Source organism: Psammomys obesus, unplaced genomic scaffold (assembly GCF_907164565.1).
Source record: "Psammomys obesus unplaced genomic scaffold, mPsaObe1.curated_primary_1811, whole genome shotgun sequence".
NCBI lineage: Eukaryota > Metazoa > Chordata > Mammalia > Rodentia > Muridae > Psammomys > Psammomys obesus.
Genome location: NW_026596120.1, coordinates 15047021 through 15072453, shown reverse-complemented (window position 1 = coordinate 15072453; position 25433 = coordinate 15047021). Strand labels below are relative to the sequence as shown.

At 46.0% G+C, this 25433-nt stretch overlaps 1 protein-coding gene across 1 annotated transcript in view; it reads left to right on the top strand.

The window, feature by feature from the left end:
- Col6a6 (collagen type VI alpha 6 chain) overlaps window positions 1-25433 on the top strand; it is a 50455-nt gene that overhangs the window by 21819 nt on the left and 3203 nt on the right. The window contains exons 11-18 of the mRNA XM_055629510.1: window positions 3253-3315; window positions 4483-4518; window positions 4626-4662; window positions 7398-7409; window positions 9767-10260; window positions 13836-13932; window positions 17128-17799; window positions 21126-21219. Of these exons, the coding sequence (XP_055485485.1) occupies window positions 3253-3315; window positions 4483-4518; window positions 4626-4662; window positions 7398-7409; window positions 9767-10260; window positions 13836-13932; window positions 17128-17799; window positions 21126-21219 (1505 nt within the window). The remainder of the gene's footprint in view (window positions 1-3252; window positions 3316-4482; window positions 4519-4625; window positions 4663-7397; window positions 7410-9766; window positions 10261-13835; window positions 13933-17127; window positions 17800-21125; window positions 21220-25433) is intronic.

The window sequence follows — 25433 nt, the reverse complement described above, 5'->3', positions numbered from 1 at the left end:
CCCCCCCGTCCTTGACATGAGTAATATTTGGAATTGAAATTGAAGTTTAAACACTGCAAATGTCCAGGCTTTCCCCTGGAAGAGCAGATGTTTTCTCTGGAAAGATTTAGCCTTAAGTTATGAATGTCTTCTCAAGTCTCTTGGAATTATTCTGGTTCTTAGCTTGAGTTCACTGAGTTATAGATTCTTAAATCTATAAACCTATTTCGGCTGTGCATATATGCATGTTTATGTGTATATGAAAATAAAACAAAAAAAAATTCTCTGAACAGTTTTCAAGCGGGATGTGGGACTATTGACATCTGGAGCTGGATGGCCTTCGAGGGAGGCTGCCCGTGGGTGGTGTAGGCTGTTTAACTGCAACCCTGGAGCCTTCCACCAGTCTCCAGCACCACCCAAGCTCCTTCCCTAGGTAGAGCAACCAGCTTTGTCTCCAGATACTGTCGTGTGCGGTGGCAAGACCCCTCCCGATGGGCACTGCTCCTTAAAGAGTCAGACAGCATCTTAAGTTTCCACACCTAAAATGGCTTTTGTCTATCACCTTAAAAAAATAAATTTAAAGAGGCGATCCTAGGCTGTGACCATGGACCAGTGGTAGAGCCATGTCTGACATACCCTCACAGCACAAAAGTTAGTGATCCCATCCCCTCTCCACCTCCCTCCAGTTTCCTTGACTTTGAAAACAGCTTTCCTCTCCGGAGATTGTTGTAGAATTGGCAGTCTGTTTGCATTCCTGCTTTTGGATGTTTGAGCTTTAGGTGCTATGAACTTATTTCCTACTATAAAGTTGGGGGTTCCCCTCTGTTAACCTGACACCGACTACAAACTCTCTGAAGGCATTTGCGTATGCAGCAGCCATAGCCTGATGTGGACACCCCGCGCCCTCAACCCCGTTGCCTGGTGTTTGCTGCCGCCCTGCCGCGGTCTGGCACCTGGCTGTGAGACCCCCTCCACCCCACTCTTGTCAGATCTCCCGCTCTCATTTCCACTTCTACACCCTCCTGGATTTCCCATCCTGGAAATTCTGCCAGGAGCCTTATCTTCATTACCTTCTTTATCACTGTGATAAAGTACTTGATATACACATATTAAACAGAATAGAATTTTATTTTGGTCCCCAGTATCAGAATGTCAAGTCTGTGGTCATTTTGGTTCATGTTTTGGGGCTCATGGGCAGAACACCATAATGGTGGAAAACGGAGCAAACTGGAGATCCAGTCTAAGCTTTAAGGCATGTCTTTGGGTGACTTACTTCCTTCAGCTAAATCCTATTTTCTAAATCTCCTAAAGTGTCCCCAGATAGGGCCAGCACCTGGACACCAAGAGCTCAAAACATAAGCCAGTGTGCAGCGTATTTCGTGTGCAAACCCTAAGAAGCTTGTAAGAGGAGATGAGTGACAGGAACATGTGATGATACAACCAACATCTGAAAATGACTTATTACCTCCAGATGTGTCAATCTTTTGGCTAGTGTTCAGCTCTGGGTTGGAATTAGTTCCTTGGAATTTTGAAGGCCATTATGTTTTCTGTTATTTCTGGTGGCTTTTGTTGATCTGGGAAGCCCGAGGCTGTTCAGAATCCTATAAACAGTGTTTTCCCTCTGGAACCCTACTGGATCACCTCTTAGATCTGCCGTGCATTTTGTTACCTGGCATATGGTCCATTTTTACCCATTTTCCTGAAAATTAAGCAAGCCCCTTGACCCTGCAAATATGTGCCCTCCAGTTCTAGGAAACGCAAATTATTTCATTGGCTTGTGTCCATCCCCTCCAGTGTTCTCTATTCTTTATTTTTTTTAATTACTTGTCATTCAGTGAAATGATGGACTCTTTCCTTTGCTTCTTATTGTTCTTACTTTATAACATCTCTTTGATGTTCTTGAGAAGGTATCTTGATTTTATTTTTTATTTATATCCCATACGTTACCTTTAAAAAGTTTGTTGTTAAAATCTAGCTGTTCCTTTTCTGTAGTATACTGTTCTCGTTTCATGATTGAAGCATCTTATCTCTCTGAGGACATAAATGAGTATCTAGGCCCTCTCTGTTCAACATAGTCTGTTTCCTGCATTTTTGTCTTCTGTTTTGACCTTTATCTGTAATATATCTCAAGATAAGCTGTACATTCACAGAGAATTGAGCACAAAAGGTCTGACTGGACACGAGGACATGACTGAGGTTTGCCACATATGCATTTTACTGGACAGTGATCTAATGGAACTCTATGCTAACTAAACAGCCCTTCACAATCCATATTAGTCTATCTTCTTTCAGTTAGGTTTTCCTCTGAAAACTCCTTCTACCCCTTTTTGGGGAGTACAGATTCCAGTGCCAGTCTTCTAGAAGACACAAAAGCAACAAGAGCTGGAGGCTCACACTCAGTTTGCATATTTCCATTTGGTCTCCTGGTTCATTGTGACCTTGGTCCTGAACTCTACGGAGAGTGGTTATTTCCACAAAGTAAAGGCTGATTTTTATGCATGGGAATATTTAATAAGAGAAATATATATTATTTAAATATATAATTACATATTTATAGATAAATGTAATTTGTTTTTTGCTAGTAGGGAAAAGTCTGTCCAACTACCTGGTAAAACTTCTCCATTAATCCTCCTTATTTAGGCTCTTCACTTCACCTCTGCTTCTAGAGGCATCTGGCACTGCCAAGCATATAAATTTATAAATTTTATATATCTATATAAATATTAAATATATACATTTCTATATTACATCAGTATATTGTATATTAAACACATATGTTTATATTTTAATATATTTAATTAATTAATATATGTTTTCTATATTTCTATATAAGTATATATTTACTTATATATAATTAAGTATAAATTATATGTAGTTTGAAAAGGAGCAGGGATCCAGGCATGGTAGTACATGCCTGTCATTCCAAAGCTTGGGAAGCATGGGCAGGAGGATCATGAATTGGAGGCCAGTCAGCACTATATAAAGGAAGACCTTATATATAAAAAAAAAACCAAGATAGAGGCACCAGGAAAAAATGATGATACATGTCAGTTTCTAAAAAGATGTCTTAATCCCAAAAGAACAAGAAAAGTAGCCAAAATAGTGACAGGCAGTATTTTAGAAATCTATCAATTTTCTAAAATGAAAATGGATTTGTTTGTTTGTTTGTTTGCTTTGGACTTTTATTTTTGAAATAGTGTCAGTACTTTAAATCTGAATTTAAATCCCATATGTATAAAATATTATTTTAACGTGAATTAATCCTGCTCCAAGGTGTCTGCTGGGCTTCCAGGAGAGCTGGGATCCCCTGGGGAGCCAGGCCCCCCTGGACGGAAGGTAAGGAGTATTCCCTCTGAGAGCTTTACACTTGAGAGGCCAGCGTGTGGGCACACCTTCTGCCTCTGATGCTTTGCCGTGGCTTTCACTATTCTGTGTGCTCTAGCAAGGGAGAAAATGGGGCCTAAGAATGAAATATATCTCACCGGAAGGGGGACATAAAGGGAGAAGCTGAGGCCAAAATGAGGTTTCTCTTTCAAAATAATTTCTTTTTCATTTATAGGTTGATTTATTGGGGGGCTGGGGCTCGTGCCACGGCACATTGTAGGGGTCAGAGATCAGGTCTCTCCTTTGACTGTGCGGGTGCTGGTGACTAAACTCAGGTGGTCAGGCTTGCCTGTCAGTGCCTTTGCCCACCGAGCCACCTCAGCAGCCCGAGGTTTTGCACTCTTCTCAATGAGTTTGGTTATCTGTCCAAACACTGTCTCCATCTTATATGAGCAAGTGATCATTAATGAAGGGTATGTGTGTATGATGATGATGATGATGAACACTGAGTGTGATTAAAGTTGCATTCCCATGGAACATAACTGGGAGTTTGGGTGAGCACCATTGTATTTTTCCTTCAGTTTTTCTGTTTGAGAGAACCGGATTCTTCTCGTTCTGGGATGATATTGAAAAAGAAAAGATAAACCAGCTTTGCTCTTCCCAACTCCCATCCACCCGGATATACACACCTATGTATTCCTTTGGGAGAAGACGCTGAGTTGGCTTTTCAGGTGTTTGAGGCTGGCCGCTTTGTCCACTGGCCGTGGATTGGAATGGTCTTGGTTCAGCTTTGGCCGCTTCTCACAGGGGAGATACAGCACAGGGTGGAAGACTCCAAGACTCAGTCACGGGAGGGGCAGCTGGGAGCAGACAGTGCCACCTTTGCTAGTTCGGAGCTGAACACCTGCTCCAGGGCTCCATGGGTCTCCATCAGGTGGGCAGCTCCACCACGTTCTGGGCATCTCTGCCAAGATCTGGGGAAGTGGCCTTGGAGGCTTGTCTGCACACCGAGCGCCCTCTTCCCTGGGCAGTGTGTGTCCTCCCTGCGTTCTCTGCTCCCTTTAACATTATGGGAGTAAACCCTCTTCAAAGGGCTCCTGGGCAGTGTTGGTACTCATCCTGGCTACTGAGGTGCACATCTGCAGCCATATAACAGGTTTTGCTTGTTTCCTCTCCTAGGGCGTGAAAGGACCCCGAGGACAGGCTTCGTTTTCCGTATGTATCTCCTGTGCCGGCAGGGTGCTCTGAGCACGCCACTAACTTTATTTACAAGCTTCATAACCCAGAGACGTCGTTGATTCTGTTTTATTTTTGAACTGCAGACATGTGAGCTCATTCAGTATGTACGGGACCACAGCCGTAAGTACCCCGTTTAAAACGATCCCCCTCCAATCCCCAACCTATCAGCTTTCTTAGAAGGAAGGTAGGGAACTGGGCTCCCAGAACAGATGCAATTTGCCAACCAGTCTCTTAATATTAGAGATGTCATGAGTAAATTTTGAGTCCACAGGGAGAGGGTGGTGCCTCGTGTATCTGTTTCCTCTCTGAGTCTGTGTTGGAGCCTGTTCCCAGTGCTGTGCTGTCATGTTCACTGGAGGGCTTTAAATCTGGGCAAGATGGGAGTCAGGACTTTCCTAGTGGTCAAATCGGCTGGGGAAGATTCATATTGAGTTGAGTTTGAGATGATTGTTAGTGTCAGGCAATAATTGACAGGACTGAGCTCAGCAGCATGAAGAGACAGCTGTGATAATGTGTCCTGGTGGGTGGAAGCCTGACTTTGCTCTATGCTCTATCGCTCTCTTTCCTGGAAAGATGTGCTTGACTGGAATCATTGATTGGCTTGTAAAATTCATGGTGGCACTCACTCGGCCAGTAATTTTCTCTCTCAAAAAATGTAAAAATCAAAAAGGCATTCAGATTTGCCCAAAGCTCATTTGAATTTAAGAGCCCTGTAACAGGGTGTATCCCTCGTGTTGTAAATATCGACTGATGTTATAATTCTGTATTCACACACACCTTCATCGGGTTGAATGTTGATTTAAACATGCATAAGACTTCCTGAGTAAATATAGAAACTGAAAGGAAGAGCTAAAAGTTTCTTCAAGGCACTTTGGGGAGAAAACCCAAATAAAGTAGAACCCATTTCTATAGAGCACAGTGCTCCTAAGGACACATACTTTTTTAAAAATTATGTGTTTTGAATATGCATAAGTATGTGTATTTTTCTTAGCATATTCCAGCACATGCATGCAATACCCATGGATGCCAGAAGAGGGCATCAGGTCCCATGGACTGGACTTGCAAGACCGTTGTGAGCTACTGTGTAGCTGGCAATCAAACCCTGGTCCTCTGCAAAAGCAGCCAGTGTTCTTGGCCAAGGAGCCATCTCTCCAGGCCCAGAGACACAGAATTTTAATGGCTCTAGAATCCACTGAGTTACGATGCTCAGGATTTTGCCTCCTCATAGCAGAAAGGAAAGCTGGGAGGAATACAAGCCTGTACTGTGAGTCCATGGAGACAGGCTGTTTGAGGTTGACTTAGTAGAGCAGGTTTTTACCCGACATGAGAGCCAAGCGAACAGTAACGAGTTGTGGCAGAACAGAGAGTGGGGCCTTTGTTTTCAAAAGGTGAGGGCTCCACCCAGCCCACTTGGTCCAAGGTAGACACAATTACTTCAGATGTATGAACTAGAACACAAAAGGAATTAATAACATCTGTATGTTTTATGAAGGCACACGACCAAGTGAATAGGTCAGGACTTCTTCCAGGCCTGGCCTTGCAGGGGAGGGGACCTCTGCAAATGAGTGGCCTGAAGCAGCACTGCTCAGTGAGACAATCTGCCACAGGGGAGGTATTCCCTGCACCATTCAGTAGCCTAGCTGCCAGTCACGTGTGGCTTTGGACACTAAGCTGTGAAGAGTGTCAAACGAGAAGCTAATTTTTTCATTCAGTTGTCTGAAATGTAAACCACTCCCCGTGATTTGTGGCTAGGCAGTGTGGGTCCAGCCGGTGTTTATTTCTTTCAGAGTGCGTCTGTCACTTTTAACGATGTGATACAAAAACGTGTCCACATACAGGGTGACTCCTCCCTGACCCCCAAACATCTTGATTACTGACATAATGTCACAAGTGGAAAAGTTCACACCTGTCCCCATGTGTCAAGCTGCAGGGAGAATATGGGCACACTAAATACAACATATACAACTACCTTCAGTTTATATACATTATACATCAGTACATCTGAAATATAGTGAGTTTTGTCTTGAGACTTGGTCTGTCTAGAAGATTTCATTATGTATATATGTAAATATTCCAAATTGAAAAAAAAAACTCTAAAATCAGTAACACTCAATAGTTCCAGCCTTTCAGACAAGAGACATACACTATTTGAACACATAGACACACTAATCTAGACATGTACACATACATTTATGGGTATTTACATCTATGCACATAGACATCTGCAAATATACGTATAACTTAGAACTTGGGATGCGGGGCATTGGTGGAGCACCTGTCTAGCTTGAGCAAGAGCCTGGATTCAATTGCCAGCTCTGCAGAAGAGAAAAGCAAAGATAAGAGTCTAGCCTTTGGGGCGGGGGGCGTAACACTATGGTGGAGTGATTAGCCAGTCACGAGAAAATGAGGAAGGCTTCGTCTCCATCATCCCCATATGCCTCCTCAAAACAAACGAACAAATAAATGCGTGAATGCACGCATGTATACACACACCTAGTTGACGTCTATAATTATGTACATGAGAAATTGGGAAGACAGGTTGGGACCATCTAACTTATCAAATCGAGCTCGGCTCTTGTGACATTATGCTCCCCCACAGACAAAGGGTCTCTGCCCCTGTGCAGCAGGCTGCAGCATGCTGGTTTATGGCCCTGTTGTCCCACTTCCTCCATTCCCTCCACTCCTGCTATACCAGCATGCAGGGCACAGCCTGTGTCTTCTCCAGACTGTGGCCTTGAGTTCTGCACACAAGCAGGAGGGGCTTCCCTGCTCCGATTTTCCTGGGTGGTTTAGCAACCTGGCGTCCCAATGAGGAATAACCCACTGTCTTTTGTTCTTTTGTTCTTCCTCCCCAGCTGTCAGACACGGTGAGTGATCTTCCTTTACAGCACGATTTACTCAAGCTCCAAGGAGTCTCCCACCTGGAAGATGAGTTCGAGCATTGGTGCTGCCTGCCAGCTCAGAGAAGTTGGACCTGGGATTCCTTTGCTCACACCCAGAGCAAACACTTGCCTCTAATGACTCATCTGCTCTAGCTGAGTTTCACTGATGTTTTCCGGAAGGCCCTTTCTTTGTGAATAATATGCTAATGACATGCCTCACCATTCACATCCCTACCGGGTTTTTAAAAACATCATTCCTCCCCTCCCTCTTTCTCTGGTCTCTCTTTGCATCTCTCTTCCCACTCTATGTTCCCCAAGCACCCTGTCATGTCTCCTCTGTACTTAGGTGGGTAAGATACAGAAGGCAGAATAAAAACAGGATCCGATCACGAGTGAAATGTGCAGGGGAGAGAATGCTGAGACCCACGTACCTTGTGCTCAGTGTTAATCACAACTTTGCTCAGTATCTTTTAGTCTCATTTTTAATGCATTTTACCAATGCTTATTACATATGTATGTTTCTGTCATCCTGACACACACACACACACACGATTCCTGACTTCCTGACTTTAATCTGGAGAATCCAGATTAAAAACAAAGGAAAGAATTGAGAATCTGAGCTAAAGCACAGGCTGCACTGTTGCAGAATAATGTCACGAGCCAGGGTGGGCACTCTTGGGGCCAGGGTTCCTCTCTGCAGCAGTGAAGTTGAAGTCAGGACTAAAGGAGCCACAGTTTTCCAAGTGCAAGGCAAGGGAATTCAAACACCAGAGCTCTGGGACAGGGCAGACCTAGACATTCCCTAGGAAGCACCAGAACCCAGTTTCCCCGTGATACAGTGATGGGGAGAGATTGGCATGTCGAAACCAAGTGGAGCTGGAGAGGAGAACAAGAAAGGTGGCGAGGAAGGGCTGGGTGAGGGAAAAGGGCACTAGTCACGCAAGAGGATATAAAGCTAGTTGTTTTTCTGGTTTTAACTCTGTCGTGGATTGTTTGGGTTTCCTTGTTGATAAGTGGATAAAAATGCAATGGACAGTGCAAGCGTGACGTCCAATGTGAAGCTCCACAGCTTTGGAATGGCTGCTCTGTGTAGCAGTTCGCTGAGAAGTATGGACCTTGGGTCTGGCTAATCTCGTAGTTTATTACAACAAACTTTCAAATAAAAAGTTGTAATTATTACTAAGGCCAGAGGGGGACTTGGTAGGGGGCTGGTATGTAGGCAGAGATGCCACCTGCCTTGTGGTAGGCAGAAGCCATCAGCGCACACTCTCCAAAGTTCTGTACATCTGGAAATAGCATGCCAGGTACAACATGGCTGTACTTCAAACTAGCCGTTAAGGTTTTTTGCTTTGTTTTGTTTTGTTGACAACTAAAACCTTTTCTGTGTTTTCAGGCAGTGCCATTAATCTTTTCTTCCCTGTATCTCCAAATTATGCCAGCATCATTGCTGGTTTTGTACCTTATACAAAACAACCCAAACACAAAGCTAGAAGCATCAAGTTCACGTTTAGTTCAGATTCACCTTTTTATTGTAAAATTAACATTACTTTGATTTTGAAAAATCTGCTCACTCACCCCACTAATTACACTAATAAAGTATGTCCCCTCTCCCCTGAGATGAATTGATTTGGCTTTAAGCACATTCTGTAACTGGCCAAGGAATCATTCTTTTTGTCTGTGAAGCTCTGTAGTTCAGGATGACCTTGAACTTCTGATCCTCCCGGTTTTACCACCCAAGTGTGGGATTACAGGCATACACTACCATATCTGTTTTATATGGTGCTGGGGCTCAAACCATATGGGGTTTTGTACATGCCCGGTGAGCACCTTACAGACAGAGCTCCATCCCTAGACCCTTGTCCTCCATTTTTATTTTATTTTAAAAGGAGTCTCCACAGCCATTCCTTTAAAGTTCTTTTTCCCCTTGGTTTTTTTTTTTCCCCTTATTAAGTGAAAATAATTTGTGTTTTAACATAATTAAAGTACAGATGCAAAAGACTGTGCCTTTGAGCCAGCTCCTACAGGGTTAAGGACATTTCCAAAAATGTTCCGCCATTTAGAAGGATTTGGGTAATTAACTTTCAAACTTAATCCCGAATCATGTTGATTTTAGACTGTTTTCTTTTGTGCTCATCTCAGAAGAACAGATAGCTGGCCTTTAGAACAGCAACTTTAATGATTCAAGATGTAAACATTTAATATTTTATATGTTTTAATATTGGGTTATTAATTATTTACTGTTTAAATATTTGAGTAGTTAGCATTTAAAATGATTTTGCTTTCTGTGTATTGCTTTCGGGCTGACATTCTACATGCTAAGAGGTGTACTTTTTGTCTTTCAGGAAAACCCGAGTGCCCAGTACATCCGACTGATTTGGTGTTTGTCCTGGACCAGTCCAGGGGTGTCACAGAGCAGGACTTTGAACGGATGAAGGGAATGATCATCTCCCTAGTCAGGGATGTCAAAGTCAGGGGGGCCAGCTGCCCCGTGGGTGCCCGAGTTGCCATCTTATCCTATAACTCCCGCACCAGGCACCTCATCCGGTTCTCAGACGCCCTGAGGAAGGACCATCTGCTCAGGGAAATTAAAGCGCTTCCTTATGAGAGATCCTCTGACAGCAGGGAGATTGGCAAAGCCATGAGGTTTGTCTCCAGGAATGTCTTCAAGCGAACCCTTCCCGGGGGTCACGTGAGAAGAATCGCCACGTTTTTCAGCAGTGGTCAGTCGGCTGATGTCCAGTCCATCACCACAGCTGCCATGGAGTTCAGCGCCCTGGACATTGTGCCCGTGGTGATCGCATTCAGCAACGTGCCCTCTGTCAAGCGTGCCTTTTCGGTAAGCATGGCATGAAACACGTTTTGTTCACATCCTTCTCCAATAGTCAGAAACCCCATAAGAAAGACTATAGCTACATTTTCTTACCTTCAAAACAAGGTCATTCCAAGTTAGCAAAATACAATGGTAGATGCTTTGCTGCTGTTCACCAGGACTGGATAAGTTCTCATGTTCAGTATCCATCCTCACAGCCACTGGGCACCAAATGGAAATCTTTTTTTTTTTTTTTTTCATTTTGTAGATGAAAAGGCCGAACCCAGAGAAGGCCAGCTTCTGGCCTAGGTCCCACAGCTGTTAACCTTTGTGCAGAGCCAGGCATGATGGCTCACGCCTTTAATCCTAGCACTCGGAAGGAAGAGACAGGTGGATCTCTGTGAGTTCAAGGCCAGCCTGGTCTACAGAGTGGGTTCCAGGACAGCCAGGGCTACACAGAGAAAATCTGTCCTCCAAACAAACAAACAAAAAACAAAAAAACAAGCAAGAAAGCAAACAAACAAACAAACAAAAAAAACCCAAGCAAACCAAAACAAACAAAAACAAAAATAGGCTTTGTGTGTTCTTGACATTTGGCAGAGGACAAAACTGGGGGTTGGGCCTCACTTTCCACCTTGTTTGAGACGGGTTGTTCACTGCTATGTGCTCTAGGCCTTGGAGGGAGGCTGCTTACCGGCTTGCTCCCCACACATTGCTCAGTCTGCTTTCTTACAGTGTCCAGAGCCACCCGTCCAGGGGCGGCACCTCTCACTGTGGGATGGGCCCTCCCACATCAGCCACATCTGTGGGTGACCCTACAGGCCATCTCATAGGGCATTTTCTCAACTGTGGTTCTTACTCTCACATAACTCTAGCTTGCATCAAGTTGACATAAGCCTAGCTGGCACACCTGGCCTCCCCCAAGCATTCTAAAGAATGAAAACTTTCCATCATATTAGAACGTCATTTTTTCTTATGGAGTCCTGTGATGTCTCTGAAAGGAAAAAAGTCATCCAGCTGCCCACAGGATGCCCACACTGTGCACCCGCAGCCATGTTAGCTCCGCTCTCGGCCACGCTGCTGCTGCTTTGCCTCTTTCAGGAAAATACGCAACAGGAGAAAAAAAACGCCGAAACTTTTCATTTTAAATCTCAGCTCATGTTCACTTTGAGGAATGTTTTTGATACCACAGCCACTCCAGTGGTAAGCTGTGGGACCCATTATCCCTAACACCACAGCGTTCAGACTTTATAAAGAGACCACTTTCTGGGCTGTCAGGAGTATGCAGGCCAGCAGCCACTCATTAGAATCAGTGAGGAAGATCTGCTTTTCCTTGTTCTGATACATGATTAAACGTGAGTACCCATTGCTAAGCAGGGTCGTCACCAGAAATGTGGACGTTGTTATGTTGTAAATACATAGAACACAAAGCTAGTTAGCAGATGACAACGTTCCCTGGACAGCATCCAGAGAAACATCATTCTCAATTACGATGTTAGACCATAAGAGGGGCTGGAGCAGGGGGGCTAGTTCTTGTTGGGGAAGAGCAAAGCTCCCTCCACAGCCTCCTGGACCCCAATCCCATCCTGGGCTCACTTTCTGTAAAGCAACGGGACTGGCTTACATGGTTTCTAAATCATCTTTTGGCTTATTCTGTATCATGATCGGCAAGCAAGAAAAATCCTTGTGGTCCACTCCCACCCCGGATGCCTGACCCAGTCTCTGAGCTGACACTGGCTTGGTTTCCAGCCACTCTGGACAAGAATCCATTTGCACAGTCCGTGAGCGGTGGTGACTTTACTGAAGATAGAGGAAACAGAGCGTTGTGTTCCTCTACACGAAGTCCTCATTCATGTCACTACAGTTCCTGTCCCCCTCACTGTCCAATCTCCATGCCTGCCCCCTTGTGCCACAACATGCTTGCTTGAGTTGCTTTCTGCCTCCTTGCCTTTCTCTGCAGCACCCTGCTCCTTTCTCCGTGGATCTGTGTCTAGAACAGGTTATTACCTGTCATAGATTAGGTTATGACCCAAATCTTCAGTTCTTACTCGCTCTCGGAGTCTTCTCCTCCAAGGCAGGAAAAATATCAAGGCAAAGCAGTAGGTAGCCAGAGAGGACTCTGATGACCACAGATTCCTCCATGTGCTGTGGTGTAAAATAAAAAACGAGCATAAACAGAGCTAGGCCTCAGGGAGACACCCTCCTCCTTTCTTCCCATTCCTCTCCTTCCCCCATCCACTAGATAGAACGTGGTCCCCTGTGTAACTGCAGACCCCTATCTCTAGACCAGCAGTCCTCAACCCCTTGGTGGTCGAATGACCCTTTCACAGGGGTCACCCAAGACCATCAGAAAACAGGTCCGTACATCACAATTCATAACAGTAGCAAAATTACAATTAGGAAGTAGTAACAAAAATAATTTTGTGGTTGAGAGTTACCCCAACACGAGGCGCCGTATTAAAAGGGTTCGCAGCATTAGGGAGGCTGACAACCACCGCTCTAGCCCTGCAGTCCCAACTGCTGAAAGAACAGTTCTGTCTGGCTCAGATGTCCTGCCACGGTCCAGGTGGCTCTGGTCAGAGAAATGGTGTAACCCCGAGTAACTAGGACTTCTATGGGGGTGAGACATGTCAGAGAGGAGAGCTATTTACTTGAGAGTCTAAGTAAGAGTAATTCATTATGGAGCAAATATCACCTGACCGGTCTTAGTCACGGGATGGGATCACTATAATTCCTCTTCACCATTAACCGTCTCACAGTTGACAGGCTAATTCATACATCTTGGTCCCTGAGCACATCCTTATCTGCTCTCCATGCTCTCCGAGCTGGCCCCAGCTTGGCCTCTAGGCACTCATCCCTGTTCAGGTGGACCAAGGTGTGGTTCACTCGAGACACCAGACATAGATATGAAAGCCACCAACAGTGTCAAGTCGCTCCTGCTGGGGCGTGAGTCAGGGCTTTGCACCCTCTGGCTCCCTGGCGGGCCAGTAATGATACTGCTGCTGTAAAAGCATTGGGATGTTTTGAGGGAAAAAGCCACCTAGGCCTAGATCTGAGCCAGTTTCTGCTTCAATGCCTAGTTTACAAAAGAAAGTGAAGTCGCTCTTTGGTTGTCAGTTTGACTGCGGTATAAAGAGCAGCCTTGGTTTCCTGGTTCTCTGGGACTTGGGGTGAGGGTGGGCTGAGTGTCATCCTTTTCTGTAACTGACTTGAATGCAGGCTGCCTCTTTTGATCAGCTCTTAACGTTTCTCTGAGCATCAGTTCCTCTATGTGAAGAACGAGGGTGGGGAATGCCCTGGTTGGCTGGGTGATGGATAGGAAATGCTTTGTGCTCCCCACTAACCCACGTGGCACCCACTCTGTGCCAGTAACTGCTTCGCAGTGGAGCAGGGTGGGTGGGGCTCTCAGCATTCTATTACATAGCAGTAATAGACTTCCCTTTTGACAGCTGAAGAAAGAGTCAAGGGTTAAAACCAGCAGGGCCACCTCCCAGCAGCCTTGTGGGGTTGCCCTCACCTGACCTCGGCTCTTGGACAGCGCTGGAAGGTTCTTACGTCTCAACCCGCTAAGCAGTTCTTTCTCTTGCTTCTGCTGCTTCCAGATTGATGACACTGGCACATTCCAAGTCATTGTGGTTCCCTCTGGGACTGACGACGCGCCAGCCTTAGAGAGACTCCAGCGGTGCACTTTCTGCTATGGTGAGAGCCACGGGGAGAAGCGAATTGGATCAGGCCTTAGTGTGTTGAGTCACCGTTGGCCGGAGCAGCTGGAGCTTGGCCATAGGGATATGCACAGCCTAAGGCAGATCTAGATGGGGCTTGGGGGGCACACACAGATGGAACCTCTCAGCGCAGCCTGCAGGGTCCTTCCCCTGCATCCCAGCGGGAGGGTTACACTCCTGGCCCCTCCACTTTAGTGCAGCTTCCAGGAAACAGTAATGATTAAAAAACAAAACAAAAAAACAACCCATCTCCTTGCCAAGTTTTTCATACTATAAAGTATTTTATATGTGTTTTATAAATCTCAAATGTTCACAGACCCCCATAAAGGCTTTAGGACCACTGGCACCTACCTTTCTGGTTGGAAATTTGTTTTTCAGTGCAGTAGGAGTAGAAGGCATAAACTCACACATTCTCATCCAGGAGTCTTCATAGATTCCCAAGAGTTAGGCAACTAAAAGATTTGCAGTATTGATCGTGGTGTTCTCTGCACAGTCTGTTGGTCTGGCTGGAGACGGTCTCTCATCTTTCATGTGACGCTCTACAACCGTGTAGAAACCACCAGGGTTCCACGTGGTCAGGGCAGCAGGCCGTTACCACCATCCTGCTATAGGCTTTGCACTGCTATAGGCTGTGTGACACCGACTATTGTGGCAGCAACTGATGTTTCAGCTATTCGGCCTCTCACGTTCTAAGCATGGTTTTTATTGGTTTACGTATATTATGTCAGTCTAGGCTTATCACCACACTGAAATGCTTGAATTATTATTAGTGCCATTGTACAAATGAGGGAGATAAAATTGAGGGAGACATGCCATCTTTCTCAGGGCCCACAACCAGATCAGAGCCAGGAAATCCGGCTCCGAAGTGCCTTTAATTTTTGTAAAATGAGTCTCTGATTCTGCTCCCAGAAACTCTCCATTTAGACCTGGAGAAGATACCTGATACTTTCTCCGTGTGAGTCAGTGGGATGCTGGGGTTTGCGGAATAGATGTGCAGATGACTGTCTCAGAGTTTCTATTGCCGCGAAGAAACACCATGACCAAATAGCAAGTTGGGGAGGAAGGGTTGTATTTGGCTTACACTTCCAGGCCATAATCCATCATTGGAGGAAACCAGGAAGGAACTCAAGCAGGGCTGGAGCTGATGCAGAGGCCGAGGCTGTGGAGGGGTTGCTGCTTACTGGCTTGCTTCCCGTGACTTGCTCAGCCTGCTCTCTATAGAACCCAGGACCACCAGCCCAGGGTTGGCACCACCCATCATGGGCTGGGCCCTCCCCCATTCATCACTAATTGAGAGAATGCCTTCCAGCTGGATCTCATGGGGGCCTTTCCTCAACTGAGGCTCCTTCCTCTCTGAGTCTAGCTGTGTCAAGTTGGCACACAAGACCAGCCAGTACAATGGCCTCACATGTGAAGGATGATTCTGAGAAGAGGACAGTTCCCAGGTTCCTATTCTGTCTCCCTCCGCAGGCCTGGAATAGTTCTCTGCTCACAGCCTCCAGTCCTGTGGATCTCACTGGGAACTTTTGCATCCTGGCACTCTCCCTCCCAGAAACCAGCGAAGCGCTAAGATCCATCTGCCCTATGCATTCTCAATGGCACCCCTGGACATGTCTGTTCCAACGCTGATCCACTGCACAGTCAGTAGCTGCACATATGTGACTGGGGATAGAGTTTTGGCTCCTCGCCTTGGCTTAAACCCCTGTTTTGTCTCCTAGGCATACAATGAAGATGTTTTGGCTGTCATTTGCTGCAATTAAAAAACCCCACAAAACAGAGCAAATGGGCAGCATGCTGTCCCTGATTGTAGAAACTGCTCTGTACACAGGTGTGTCGTCTGGTCATTAGGCAGGGTCATAAAATTTCACTGAACTTCAGTAAGGGGCTTAGGCAGAGCCATCTATATTGAGTCCATGAGCAAGCATGAAGCTGGGAGGTTTGCTACACACCCGGGACCCACATGCTAGCCATTAAATTTTTCATTTAATAGTTGGTATTTATGGTCTAAGTTCCATCTGTATGCTTGTTAGTCTATTTCTCCATATCTCCTTTGGTTTTTAGAGAACCCACTCTTACCCTCAGTCATCACATTTACTGACAGAATATCAGCCTTTCGAGGAAATCTGAGTACGCCTGATTTCCGGCTAGGTACAACTACTTAGAAGTACAAAGAAATTGGACACAACTGAAACCCAGCAGTGGCTTGGCCAGTGTGATGTCATGTTTGTTGTGAGACCAGAACGTAGGCATCCCAGCTCTCAGGCGGAGTGGCCATTCTGCTACCTCTGGTGTCTTTAATGACAAAACACTGACTTCATGCCGCCTGCAAAGTAGCTCAGTGGGTAAAGGTGTGTGTCCCCAGACATGACAGCTTGGTAGGAGGGAGCAGACAAGTGAAACTTGCCCTCTGCCTCACACACATGCTGGGCTACAAGTGCCCACATGTGTACACAAATAGGTAAATGTTAAAAAGGAAGTACCGTTGACTTCATGTACAGACGCTTCTAGAAATATGGTGCATCCTTTGTAAACGACTTACTCTCCTGCTCCATTTGGCTCTGTGAAAATAGATTAAGTGACTTCGAGAATCCTCCCATTTCCAATTTATCATATTCCTCTGAGCATTCATTGTGGTCACATTCAATAAACTCCGCTCTCTGTTTCTTCTTGCTATGCATGCATAATGAGAAAGGCATATTTAGAAAAATGACTTCACTTTATGGAATAACATGTTTTATAAGGGGCATGAAGTTGTGAACCCTTACTTAAATTGAAATGAAAGATCCAATGTCCCTTAAAGCTCAGTTTTCAAGGCAGATGAGTTTTTTACAGCTAGTGTAGTGATGAAGGCTCTTGGTTTAGAGGCACACTGCCAGCGCTAGATTGTGTTCTCGTATGCAGGAGACGAACCACTCATTCCAGTCTTCATGAACACAACATTCAAGGTTAAACTTCCATGGAACACAACTTTAAAAACTGGTAACACGGAATAGAGTCAAGGGCTCATGTTGGCTTCAGATCTGGACCTCTGGTTCATAAACTCTTGATGTTAAAGACATAACTATCCTATGAGCGAAGTCTATGTAGTTCCCAGATGCTAAAACAGCTGAGGTAGAATCTTTCCACTTTTTGTCCGTATCTGCTCAGTAACTCTAAGTGACTTGATTTGCAGACTTATGCAAGCCGGATGCATCTTGCGACCAAGCCAAACCGCCCCCAGTACAGTCCTACCTGGACGCTGCATTCCTGCTGGATGGCTCCCGGCACATGGGAAGTGCAGAATTTGAAGACATGAGGGATTTCCTGGAGGCACTGCTGGACCACTTCGAAGTCACTCCAGAGCCAGAGACATCTGTCACTGGAGACAGGGTGGCCCTACTGAGCCATGCTCCCCCAAACTTCCTGCCAAACACCCAGAGGAGTCCAGTTAGACCTGAGTTCAACCTAACCACCTACAGCAGCAAGCGCCTCATGAAGAGGCATGTGGAGCATAGAGCTCAGCAGCTGAACGGAGACGCTTTCCTTGGCCATGCTCTCGGGTGGGCTCTGGACAACATCTTCTCAAACACACCCAATCTGAGAAGAAACAAAGTCATATTTGTGATATCCACTGGGGAAACCAGCCACCTGGATGAGGAAACATTGAAGAAAGAGTCCCTACGAGCCAAATGTCACGGATACGCCATCTTTGTGTTTTCCTTGGGCCCCGACTGGAACGACAAGGAACTGGAAGACCTGGCTAGTCACCCCGTGGACCAGCACTTGATCCAGCTTGGCCGAATTCACAAACCTGACCATGGATATAGTGTGAAGTTTGTGAAGTCCTTTATAAACTCCGTCAGGCGTAAGTCATAAAACCGTTCCTTGTACATAAGAGCCTACTTGACATTCCCCAGAAGGGTGATGAGCTGGCGTGCGCCCTTGGATTCTCTTGTTTGTCTTCAAAGGCACCGCAGGGTCAGAGAGGAAAGTCTGTACTAATGGAAGGTGGGAGGGAGGACACTCTGGTTCCTACGCATTTAATTTCCTGGCTCATCTTTTTTATGCCTCTGGTTCCTATGGAGAAGCAATCATAACAAGCAAGCTGTCCACACATCTGTCTGCCTAGAGAGGTATAATCTGAGGGTGTGAAGTCACAGCCTGGACACTGGCCGCCAAGCAGAACCCTTGCCATGTAACACTAACGAGCTTCCCTTTGGTGAGAGGTTTCTGCAGTTAGCACACAGAGAGAAGCCAAAAAAAAAAAAAAAAAAAAAAAAGTGAAACAATTCTTGGCCTTGCTTTGACAAGTTCCCGAGTCAGAGCTGGGAGTGTTGGGAGGTGCCATTTTATCATATGTCATTTAGAATGAAAGGCATGGCTTTGACCATCTTTCTCCTGGCTTCATGACATCTTGCGATCCAGTAGTGAGATTAACTGGTGCCCGTAAGGCAACAAACATGGCCCATTTTGTTTTGAAATGGGCACCCTGAAAAATAGACAAGCCATTTTGGATGCAACAGGATGGCTAAGGAGGAACCATGGCCGGATATGAGGCAGAAGGTGGAGAAGCAGTGGATAAATGTCTCAGGTTTTCAGAGCCTGCTGACTCTGGCCATCCAGACAAAGGAAAGGGAATGCATAGGCTGAAGAATGCTTGAGGGAGTGCCTGGCCATTTCCCAAACTTGTCACTGTGTTAAACAGTGAGTTGGGTTAAGACTGCAGAGACACTGAACAGTGCAGAGAGGCTGCTAGTGGCCCTGATGTCACATCCTACTCAGGGTGAGTCTAGGACCAGCATGAACTACCGGCTGGAGTTAGAGGTGCAGGGTTCAGGCCCTGCCCCGGATGCTCTGAACCAGAATGTGCATCTTACAAAAGCTCCCAGGAGACTCGCATATCCGAAAAGGTTTCAGAAACACAGGTCTGGGAGTAGTGAGAACCCATAGTCAGATTGAGTTTCATAAGGGTTGAACAAAAGACCACCTGGTAAATCTGGTGAACTTGAAAAGAAGCATGCTTGGTGGCCCACAAGGTTGGGGAGGGAGACTTGATCTGGGGTTTCCTTCCTGGTATTCCATAATTCTTCCTGCAGTTCCATGCCAGCACATCCAATTAATTACATGATCAGAGGAGGCAGACCCTCCCCCTCAGGAAAAGAGCAGAGATGTTTTCAGAAAAGAGCAGGCAGGGCTCATGGGAGATACAGGAAGTGTTCTTGAACCATGAGCCACCTACCCCACTTCCAGAGCTGAGACATGTAGAAAGTGCCATCTTCAAAATACAGCTGTAAAACTGAAGGAGGCCACTTCCACCACAGGCCCGCACAGCCGTACCCATTCAACACAGTTGTAACTACTCGGCATCTACTCTGAGCTGCTGGCTATGTAGGCACCAGGCTTAGGGAAGAGGCCTGGCTACTGCCCTTTGGAAGCCACGGGAAGCCTTCCAAGTGTTTAGGGGACAGCAGAGCAGCATCCACATCAGAGCAGCACATTTCCTGCTGGTTCATCAACCTTCTCCTTAGAGTTCAAACAAACAAACAAAAATGAAAACCCAAAGCCAGACCTGGTGACACAGTGCATACCTGTAATTCTTGCTCTTGAGAGGCAGAGGCAGGAGGATTTCTTTAAGTCCAAGGCCAGCCCAAGCCACTCAATAAGACCCTACCCCAAAACAAAAGTCCTACACAGGACCAAAACAAAACATCCTATAGGTCAGGGACTGCACAGTTTGGGGTCACACCATACAGCCCTTCTTGTAACAGCAGTTTTGAAGATGTGCTCTGTTATAGCCCAGGACATGCCTGTTAGTTGGAAGGACCCTGTATATCCAGGGAAAGGTGTGTGTGTGTGACAGAGAGAGAGAGAGAACATGCACACATGTGAGCCAGAGGGCAGCCTCAGGTGTTATTCCTCACACAATGTCTACTGTTTTTGTTTGTTATTTGTTTTCGAGACAGGGTTGCTCAGTGGTCTGGAACTTGTTAACTAGGCTAGGCCGGCCAGCCAAAAATCCTAGGGATCCATCTATCATTCCCTCGCCAGTGCCAGAGTTGTAAGTGACACTACGCCTGGCTTTCCCAGAGAGAGAGATTTAATTGCTTAACAAATCTTTTCGACTTCATGCTTTCAGGGCATATATAACACATTTCTAAATTTCTCCATAAAATAAATAAATAAATAAATAAATAAAATTGGCTTTTGCATTTTTAAATGGATTAAAGCATGCTTTATTGTTATGAAAAATTAATACTCTCCCAAATGAAGTGAGACGATGAATTAAACCCAAAGGCACTTAGTTTGTTGCTAACATAAAGGCCATAAAGGGAATACCCTGTTCCCTTTGCTTTTTGATATTCCACAAAAACAAATAATACTCTAATGAGTTCCTATCAAAGGCAAGAGTATTTGTAGCTGGTGTTTGCTGTCTTGTGGGATCCTTTATCTCTCTTCTACCCTTCTCCACCCTTACTAACCCTCTAACACTAGGTAGGAGAAGAAAAGGGATAGAGGGGAAAGGGGACATTGTTATCTCTAGACTACTTCCTGCTGAATAGGAGCATAGAAGAGTTTCTTGGGCAAGTTTTGAACTTCTCCATCAGGATACCTAATTTCTTCTCGTTTCTTTGTACGTGACTACTTGACAAACAACAATCAACAGCAACCAACCACCAACCAGCCAACAACAGCAAGCCTGCCTCTCAGGGCCCTAGCACTTATACACTGTCTGAAAAGTCCCCAGAATTCCAAATGCCACACACTCACAGAAACTACCCACAGCCGACAAAACTATGTCCCTGCTAGAGTGTGAGGCAAATCAGTCGCCGGCTGATCCCCATCTGAGGGATTAAAATGAAAACGTATTCCTATAACATTTCTGAGTTGTTTTTAAAGAAACCAAAATTACAAAACTCTCACTACAAGTGTTATTAGGACTGACTAGCTCGAGTTATCTTTCATAATGACTGATGATTTTAGAGCTACAGGCATTTTAATGAAATGTTAGAATTCACTGATATATGCACTAGAGACTTCTGTTCCAAGCCTAGTTTATGGGCTTCCCTGAGACACTTTTCATGCCCCATGACCATTTCTTGGATAGACATTAGGAACTGAAGTGATACTGTATGGGACAGATATGTTAAGAACCTAAGTAAGACCCTCACCCAGAGCCTTTTCTCTTTCTAGGTGGGATGAACAAGTATCCATCAGTCAACATCAAAGCCAGGTGCAACAGACTCAACCCTACAAATCCAAAGCCACCCCCACGCCAGTTTCAAAGGTACTGTGTTTGGTATTGTTTGATAGGTGGCTATGCGCCTCTCTTTATTCTTTGTTTTCCTCTTTCTACATTTTCCCTGACCTAGGTCAGCCAGACAGGAACATATGATTTGAAGGAGCAAGAAATTTTTTTAAATGACTAAGTTGATCTGGAAATAACCAAACAGAGGGTTTTGTTTTTAATGAAAAGTTCAGCTGTTGAAACAAAACACCTAGTGGGACACCCCAGTGGCATTGAGCATGCCCAGTGGCCATGCTGGTTTCTCAACGTTGTGCACTGAAAGGAACCAGGGTCTCTTGGTGCCTGAAACAATACCCAGGATCTGGTAAGGGAAGCACAGCTCCAGCCTGAGACAACGGAGGAATTCCAGGAAGCAAAAACCCTAACAGCATCATGACAAAAGGGTAAGTGTGATGGTCTGAGACGACTCCCATGGACCCTGATGTTGGACTACTGCAGCTCCAGAAAGGATGAAGGTAGTGAGTAGGATTCGTTGGGTGATTTATGTATTACTGTATTTATTGTGTATGTACCACATGCATGAGGAGAGGCATGTGTGGAGGTCAGAGTGCAACGTTGAGGAGCTGATGCGCTAGTGTGTGCCCTGTGGGACCCAGGAGTCTAACTCCAGTTACTAGGTTTGCATGGCTGGTGCTTTGTGGTTCCTGAGGTGCTGCTGTTAATGTGCGTCCTGAGTGATAGAGCGGGACACGCATCGCCTGTGTGCAGTTCTTGCTGGAAACGTTTGACTGGAGGCTAATGATGAGGTAATCGCCAGGCAACCCCAGGAGGTGAGACCATTAGATTGTAGTTCGTATGTCATGAATAAAGGGCCAAGGATGAGAGTTCATTCTAGAATGAGAGATCTAAAGAGACAAGGAGGGCAACTGTAATTCTGTGAACTTCAATTGGATCCTAGAGCAGAAAGAAAAGCCAATGTAAACATGATTTGGAAAACAACTGGGGGAAATTTGAGTGCAGACAATATATTGAAGTTATTGGGCTGTATCAGCTTCCTGGTATAGAAAAGAACGTCTCTGAGAGATGTTTGCTAAAGAATTAATAATACCATGTATGATGGTGGAAACCTAGGTTTTAGATGACTTTTGGCTTTTTGTGTATACATGTGTACGACATGCATGTATATCTGTGCATATGTGCAGTAGCCTGAGGGCAAGTGTCCTCCGCGATCAATCTTCTCATATATGTGGCAGCTTCCCTCCCTGAGACAGCCAGTCTGGCTGGTAGGCTTGCTCCAGGGATTCCGTGTTCACCTCCTGCCATGCTGGAATTACAGAAGGTCTGCCGAACCCACTTTCATGGGTTGGGGAATCTGAGTTCCAGTCCTTAGGCTGTGTAGCTAGCTCTTGGCCCATGGGGCCATCAGGTAGCTAGGGGCACTTCTGTGGTAAATGACTGTGCACTAACACCCCGCTGCTGGCCATGCCCAAGCACCAACGCCTGGCTCATGATTAGGCAGACACCATCGGCAGTTTGTCACCCCTGCAGCGTGTGCACTCTGCATGGTCAGCAGGACTGGACAGGCTTTCCCAGCCCAGGCGCTATGGACATCTGAGAAGCTCCTGCCTGGAGGCTCTGGCTCCCCTGCAGCAGTGAGTGAGCCACGGGAACTGTCCAGCAGCAAATGCTTCCTGAAGTCCAGCCTGAGGCTGGTAAAGGAGGAGTAGGGCTCCCCCTGCTGCAGGTGCTTGGCACTGGCATTAGATATGGCTGCATGAGTGAGGAGACTGACAAGTGGCGCGCAGAATACCTTGCGGCTGGGGTGAAAGGACTGAGAGGCACTCATGGCTGGTACAAAAGCAGCTTCAAGGAACTCTGGAGGGCTGTGCACTTAGGATTAGTTCTCTCCAAGCGATGCTGGGGGGGGGGGAGTGGGGGAGGAGAGACTTGGAGCCTCTGTTCACTTGAAATCTACCTGCTGCTGCTTCCCCAGGACCTGCCATTGCACTCACCTCTTCTGGCTTGGTTGGCCTCCCATTCCCACTCTCTTCATGGGAGGCCTGTGGCCAGGTGCTCTGCATTGGGATCTTCCAGTGAGGGCTGGGGGCATCCCAACATTGGCCTCTTGTTCATCTCCACCCAGTATTCCAGACAGGAAAGTGGTGATGGTCTGAGGCATGGTACCCAGCAGCTAACAGAGGAAATGGACTCAGTCTTGGCAAGCCAAGACAGAGGGTGCCATCACCAGAGGATATATGCCCCCATGCCAGAGATCAACACTAAATGACAAATGAAAATCTGTCAAGGCCAGGGAGAGAGGAACAACCATAGAAGGAGCTTTTATTCTGCCCTTTGATCCAGAAGCTTGAATTTTCATTCTTCACTAGGCTTCACAGATATGTAGCCAGCTCAGAGTGCAAAGGCGGTGTCGGCACCAACCTACACATTCAAGAGGCAATTTTAGGAAGTTCTTTGAAGAGCAGGATGAGTGGGAAGAGAGAATCCAGGGGCTTTTGGACAGGGAATTTCTCCATCTCCACAGTGCCCTAGATATGTAAGTTGTTCAGCTTCTCCTGTGAATCTGAAATGGCCAAGTGGCTGGGGCATCAGGGAATTGAGATGTGAAATCTATACACTGTCCATGAACTAACTCCCTGATGGTGTAATTGCCTGGAACCCCCCAAAGCCTTCTCTAAGTATCCAAAGAGTGTGATAAAAGCAGTCACAGCTGCTTCTGAAGCTTCCCTGCCTCAGCCTTCCAAGAGAAGTGAGGCAGAAAGGACTGTGGGATTGAGGAGAACACCTGCTGGGCACAGAGTCTGGCCAGACAGATGACTTGCCATCTGAGAATGACCTGCATTGGAATTGTTCAATCATCCTGCTGCCAGGGTTTTGAGGAAAACACGCAGACACTTGTTTGTAGCAGATGGAGAAGAAAGGTGCTGACTCTCACCACAGGCAACCGAGAAGGCAGATGGCCAGGAGGCGAGAGAATAGGACAGCTTTGTGTAAGCACTTAGCTCTGCTCCAAGAAGTAAAAGACATAAAGCCCCCTACATACTGTGCCAGACTCCAGAGCAGAGACAGGCAGAGCCTGAAGGGGTGGATGGTAAAGATGGACAGCCACCACTGCCATATGAATGACATTTATCCCAGGGCCTCTAGTCAGCAAGTATGGCATGGCTGCCTCCTAATTATCTAGACAGATGCAGGAGTCTGACTACAAAGAACAGCAATCTGTAGTCAGTAGCCCCCCCCCCCATCCTCTTTTGTATCTAGAACAGGACACATCTTGCTCCCTACAAACTTGACTAGAGCTGGGCTCAAGTTGAAAAGTTATTTCTGACCTGTTGTTCAGAGTTATCAACCAGCAGAAATTCTCCCAAACAATACCCAGTAGAAGTGGGGCGGAGACCAAACTAGGTAGCCAAGTAATCCTTATTAAATGCTTTCTCAAATACAAAGGCCCATCTATAACAGTAGAAAAGCAAGCTTCAAAGATAAGGCGTGGGCTCAATACATAAAGCACCTGCCTTTTAAACACTGAAGACCTAAATCTGGATCCCCAGGACCCACACAGAGGCAGGTGTAATGGTGCCTGAAGCTCGTAGGCCAGTGAGAGACCCTGTCTCAAACCAAAGCTGGAAGGTGTCTGAGGACCAATACCAGACGCTGTCATCTGCCTTCTGCATGTGTACCCCTTGGCATGCACACATACAGGAACACACATATCTCCCCACCCCCCCCAAAAAAAACAAAAACAACACAAAGAACAGGCTTTTAACACTTTTGACCCTTTCCTCAAAAGGTACCAGGGTTGGGCTTAGAAGTAGTTGCCAACCTAATGATTGATTTTAACTATATATTTACTTTTAATTATATGCACGTACCTCCACGGTGGGTATGTGTACACGAGGGTGGGTGCCTTCAGAAGCCAAAGGTGTTGGATCCCCTGGAGCTGGAGTAAGATGGATGAGCTGCCCTACATGGGTGCTGGAAACCAAACCGCACCATCTCCCCAACCCTTCTTTCCTCAAAGCTAAGAAATACGACAAAATAAGAGGGGCCCAAGGGAAGATGAATAAAATACAGGTGAGATAGTCATGCCTTGAGAGAACAAATCCTTTGCAGGGAGTCACTCTCCTTTAGGGAAGTGGTCACTGGATGATAGGCTGCCCACGCCCCGGTGGATAGCTACATGCATATGGCAGCACTGATTAAACTCGGGGTTATTAATGACAAGACATTAAGCT